The 6,083-nt window shown below is 34.6% G+C and overlaps 1 protein-coding gene across 1 annotated transcript; it reads right to left on the bottom strand.

The window, feature by feature from the left end:
* Positions 1–230: 230 nt before the first annotated feature.
* Positions 231–3,038, bottom strand: LOC130469441 (uncharacterized). Its single transcript, XM_056838763.1, has 2 exons — positions 3,003–3,038; positions 231–934 (listed from the first exon to the last, which is right to left on the bottom strand). The coding sequence occupies exon 2, from the start codon at positions 922–924 to the stop codon at positions 385–387; it is 540 nt and encodes a 179-aa protein (XP_056694741.1). The 5' UTR covers positions 925–934; positions 3,003–3,038; the 3' UTR covers positions 231–384.
* Between the last annotated feature and the right edge of the window lie 3,045 nt (positions 3,039–6,083).

The raw sequence follows: 6,083 nt of genomic DNA, 5'->3' as shown, positions 1-6,083 counted from the left end.
CTGAAATTTATATGCTCTAATTCAGGTTCAAAACTTTACTTACATTATCCTCTAGCAATGCAATATCACATTAACATTCAAAATGCACACGAAATGAACAATCATGCAAAACATTCAACTGAGAGACAAGGAATAACTTCAATCATCACGAATAATAAGTTAGAATAAAAGAAAACATTCCCCTTGCGTGCCCGTAAAACTCTGATCTTTTAGATAGTCAATAATCTAGCTTTTATTCCTCAGAAGAATGTCAATAACAATCCTAAATATTAACACACACCTGTTCTCAAAATAAAGTAAAAAGGTTCTACGATATAAACATAAACTATGGTTGGGCGGATTGACCAACATTTTTCTCACACACAACTAAATATGTAAGCAAAGCTAAAGGGAAACATCATCAGACTTGTCCTTTGACTCGCTATAACCTTCTAGGGTGAATAGCTCATATTTAAGTTCATCATCGTCATCCATATCAAAATAATAAGCTTCTTTTCTTGGCCTAGAGGATCTTCGTAGACCTTGAAATTGATGATTAGCTTCCTCTGGCTCAGGCTCAGGTTCAGGTTCATGTTCGGGCTCAAACTCAAACTCAGGTTCAACCTCTAATTCATGTTCGAACTCAAACTCAAATTCTTGTTCGAACTCAAACCCAAATTCATGCTCAAACTCAGGCTCCGAATCGCTTTCAGGTCTCAAAACAGCTTGATAAATATCGACCCTAGTTTGCCCTCTAGCACGATCAAATTCACGAAGGGCTTCATCATCACTATCAGGTTCTCCTGCTCTTAAAACTCGACGCAGAACAAGTTCACGGCTGGTGTAACTGTTAATGTCAGACTCGTAATCCATTTCATTTTCATCATCGCTTAGAATAATAGGGTTAGAGTTGCTCCCTATTCTATTTCCTTGTATGCCAGACATGATTAGTGATCTATAACAATTAAACATAGTTTCTATGTTAGTAATTAGTACTCTCACTTACCGTATGATCCCACAATACACAATAAGTAAGAATATATATCAATCGCAATGCATAGGAAAGACACAACAGTTAGCAGGTAGAGAAATTACAATCATGTTGACATAATGCATGCACAATGCTTCTATTCTATATGCCCTTTCCTATACTACCCAACTCTCAAAATAATCATAGTATATGAAACATTGAAGCATAAAAGGATAAACAAGAATGATTTATAAGAATTAGATTGATTAAAAGAATAATTATTAAACGATAAATAAATAAATTTTTTTTTTTTTTTTTTTTTTGTTTTTTTTTTTTTTTTTTTTTTTTTTTTTCACGGTACTGTAGCAGCAGCAGCAGTAAAATTTTTTTTTTTTTTTTTTTTTTTTTTTTTTTTTTTTTTTTTTTTTTTTTTTTTTTTTTTTTTTTTTTTTTTTGAAATATTAATTTAAATTTCAAAAGAATCGAAATACATTTATTCGCATAAAAACGTATTTCAAAGCACGATTCAAGAGTCAATATTAAAATAAATTCAAACATTTCTAGCTAATAACTTTAAATTTACTCACTAGTGTGAAATTACTTTTACATAACTAATTAGTTGGTTAGGCGCCTAAGATATAAAAGGTAGACACGAAATGTCAGTGAAACCTTTAGCTCAAAAATACCACTTTGTAACACCCCGACAATTCCCATTTTCTAAAATAACCCCTTTTTAAATATAACTGTAGGGAATTATCAAAGTATTATCGCCCGTGTGAAAACGTTACGGCTTATTCAGAATTTTGCAGCGGAAAACATAAACTAACTTTTAGGTTCATAAATAAGCTATTACATATTAGGTCCAAACCAATTAACTGAATTAAGGAAATACGAATAGTACGACAAATTTCAAATCCAAGTTAACAAATTAAATCACTTAATTAACCGAATAGAACTACAAGCTCTCTAATCCCGATCCCAATGATGCATCATCTTCAAACCTGTAGATGGGCAACGCTTATTGATCCTTAGAGACTGCTCACCAAAGATGGGTCATCACAGGATCAATAAGGCATAGCCATGATCAACACACACAAACAAAGCACGTAATCAGCAAAGCTGAGTACTACATACTAAAACAACAACAATCCTAGCATGATACTATCAAACCAACAACCCTAACATGATACTACTAAGTATAAGTAAGGACAGACAAAACATAATAAATTGACGATTATACTTGACTAGACTAAGCTAGGCTTAATAACCATAACATTATTTTAGTTGAAATAGACAATGGACCGAGTTGACCATCCAGAAGTCTTCACTAAGGAAGACGAGGTACGGGCGCGACTCCGTAACCTCAGTGACCTGCGATATCGAGGAACGTTTAAATAAAAATAGGACACGGTGATCAATCCGGTCCCAGAAAAGGCCATGGGCTACCACCATGAACCCCAACTCCTGTTTGTCCGTCACTTCAGACGTGCACAGTCTAAAGCTATTGCTATTCAGTTTCACTTTACATGATTTACAAATTGGATTCCGTTATGACTCGACCATTACATAAGCCAGACAATTCACATTTGTTCACAACTGTTTTTATCTTGGAATTAAGTAAGTGATCATAAAAGCATCAATCAAGACTCATTCCAACTTAACCCAACCTTTCCTTTAACCATGAGCAACCCTGTATATGGGCATAAAGTTTCAACCTACTAAACAAGGTCCTCCGCCCTTATAAAGTAGTGAAAAGATAGAAAGGGAACAACAACCAATTGATCCAACCCAATCATATAGAATAATCTAGTGTTCCCAACCAACATGTTTGTATCAAACATCCATACTAACATGTTACAGTTCTTATAGTGCAAAATAAGTTCAATAAGTTTGTCCAACAGTATTAAACATGCACATTCAATATAACCCAGTTCGTCCATAATATCAACATCACCAAGTTCCACAATAATATTAACATAACCAAGTTCAACAACAAGATTCAACATGGTTTCAACAATTAGCACACATTCCAGGCACACAGGTATGTACGTACCTTGTGTAAACAAACTGATAGGCCACCTTAACACTTTCAAAAGTCGCCTAAAGAGAATTCTCCGCCTAAAACAACCAACGAGTAATACCAATCAATTTCTAATCATTGGTAACCATAATAAAGCATTCTAAATGCATCCTAAACATATTTAGAGCTCTCCCCAATATCAAAACTTAAACATTTGATTTCCTAGCATCATAGTTATTGAACCAGTGATTGAAATTCGTTGAAAACTTTGCAAACATCGTACTCTAAATTTTCAGCAACATTAATTCATCTGAAAAGCTTCACCAAGGTCAATCTACGTTCCTAGTATCTCAAAACAACCAATTCAATAATCCATACTCAACCTATCATGATTAAAACTCATAAAAACCTTGAATTTCGTACTTTAAACCATCCAAATTAATATTTCAAAGTAATTTGATAATCTGAAAATTAATAACTTTATTATATAATTTGCAAAAATCTGAAATTTATAACTTAAATCACAAAACTCCTAACTTTAATTCAAGAAACTTAATTCAAACTAATACATCATGAATAAACCCTAACTCAATATTTAATTAATCAAAACTGAAAATTAATTCGTTTTTTAATCTCAACATCAAATCTGAAAATCATATTTACCATAAAAATTACAAATTTAATTTAAGAACATAATCTAAATTAACAAGCTTTAATTTAAAATAATTAGTTACTTAGGGTTTAAGAAATAACCAAGGATTAAGGAGAGAGAGAAGGGCTGGACGGCGGTGGCTCACGGCAGGGGTGTTCACCGGCGACGGTGGCTGGGCGCGGCAGGAATTCACGGCGACGGTGGCTGGGCGCGGTGGTGCTGCGAAATTGACAAGCTAAGCTACGAAAACAGAGGAAAAAGGAACGAAAAGAAAAGAAAGAAAGAACGAAAGAGAAGGAGCTTGAAGGAGAAGGAGGATTTACCGTTGATGGTGGTCGGCTGGGCGGCGAGCAGCGGGGGGAAGGAGAGCTGAGTTGCGTGAGGGCTTTCTCCCTTTTTTTTTTTTTTTTTGGTTTTCACGTGAATGAGGAAGGAGAAAGAGAATAGGGTTTTAGTTTTTTTTTGATTTTTTTTTTGTTTTACATGAATTAGAAAAGAGAAAGGAGTATGGTCATATGGGTTTTGTTGGTTTGGGCTTTGCCCAATTGGGCTAGGAATAGTAATCGGGATTTGCTTTCTAATTCCAATAGAACGTGATTTCAAAATTCGAATCCGTTTCAACGTAAAATTCAAAAATACATTTGATTTCGTAAATCATTTAAAATATTCAAAATGTAATAACATAATTATATTTCAATTACATATTCATTTCTAAAATTCGTAAATTTACATTTAAATATATTAAATATACGTTAAAGTATATAATTAAAATATAATAAAATTACGGGGGATTACAATTTTTGATTTTCTTATTATGGAGTAGTAACTTACTAGAGTAATATAATAAAAATAGTGATTTTTTTTTCTACTCTTAGCTCTGTCTTGTTCAAATTATTTTGACTTAATTATTTTAGAAAAATTAAATTCAGATTAGTTCAGCTAATATAATTAAGTTTGGAAAAATATGTTTTTATTTAGATATTTTCACACACAAATTAATTTATTTTAGACAAAAGAAGTTTTTAATTTTATTTTAGTAATGTAAAATGTTGACAATCATATGTACTACTTACATGTTTATAAGCTAGGTTAAAATTAAGGCTACAAACAAGGCTAAGATTATGTTATGATTTACGTACAAAGCAAAGATATACTCACTATACACTGATACACATTACTAAAATAAAAGATTATACAACATCTTAGCCTATTTACCGCCCCATTAATCTCATACCCTTCTTTATTTACCCCCTTTAATTATCTCAACATTTACCATCCTCATTTACCCTCTTACCTTCCACCCCAAATCTGACCACCACCGGCTAGCACCACCGACCAGAACCGCCAGCCACCACTTCGCCGGCGACAAAATGCGTAGTAATGTTTACATGGTCGAGTCTACCGGTGGAACATCGAATTAACAAAAGTTTTTTTTCCCCGGAAAATAATTCAGAAACTTATGCCTTCTTTTACCTGTATCATGGTACAAACACTAGTGGAAAAAGTCTCATTTGCATCGCTCATTTAAGTTTATTTGCGTCGCACATTGCGTGACGTAAAAGACTACGACGTAAAAGACCTAAAGTCATTTGCGTTGCACTTTTGTGCGACGCAAATGACTGCGTCGCACATTAGCTTAATGTGCGACGCAAATGACTTTTCAACATGGTGCTGTGAGGGGGTCGAAAAAGCACGAGGCTAATGCGTGACCTCGTCCCTCGTGGGTGTGACGTTGTCAGATGAAGTGTAATTGAATTTCCTGTGAGTTTACACCCAATCGACTAGTAATATAGGAGCCGCCATTCAGTTTTTAACGACAATGAGAAAAACTGACAAAACCCGGTTATCGTGACATAAAGGGAGTGCCGTTATGTTCGACCACGACGGCCATATGTTCCCTTGTGATCCCTGGTGTGGGGATCGCTCAACGTACACCCGCAGGGCAGAGATTGAGAGTTCGGGGGACTGTAACTACCGAGAGGAGTGTTCATCGATAATACTCCAGAGGCAGGTTATCCTTACTAGCTCAGCATAAATAGTTGAAGGGACATGCGTTAAACTATTAAACTATTCTGAATTGATTTTAGCAATATGCAACACATAACACTAAATCGATCGTGATTATCTTATTTAGATTGATTTAAGGTACCTAGCATGATAATTCAATTGTCCAAGGTATTATCTTATTAGGCGTGATAGATCAATCAAATTAATAGTTTGACAATTTTATAAAAGGGTGATAAAAGCGATTAAATCATATGAGGGACACATTACAACGCACCCTTGAGAGGTGCGTTGTGGTTCTCAGAAAACTAACAACCACTTGGCTTTGCTATTTCTCCTTTTATTTAACGAATCTCGGGTTTCCAGGCAATGTTCCTTAGGCTTAATTCATCAAGCTACAAGGGGCAGGGTGCGTTCTGTTCGACTTTTAGGTCGATTGCGATAGAACGCTGGATCAA

Source organism: Spinacia oleracea, chromosome 3, assembly GCF_020520425.1.
Source record: "Spinacia oleracea cultivar Varoflay chromosome 3, BTI_SOV_V1, whole genome shotgun sequence".
Lineage (NCBI taxonomy): Eukaryota > Viridiplantae > Streptophyta > Magnoliopsida > Caryophyllales > Amaranthaceae > Spinacia > Spinacia oleracea.
Note: the sequence above shows the minus strand (reverse complement) of the source record. Positions and strands in the feature narration are given on the sequence as shown.

Bases quoted from the DNA above. Each gene is read 5' to 3' on its own strand.
- LOC130469441 (XM_056838763.1), bottom strand. From the start codon at position 924: ATGTCTGGCATACAAGGAAATAGAATAGGGAGCAACTCTAACCCTATT.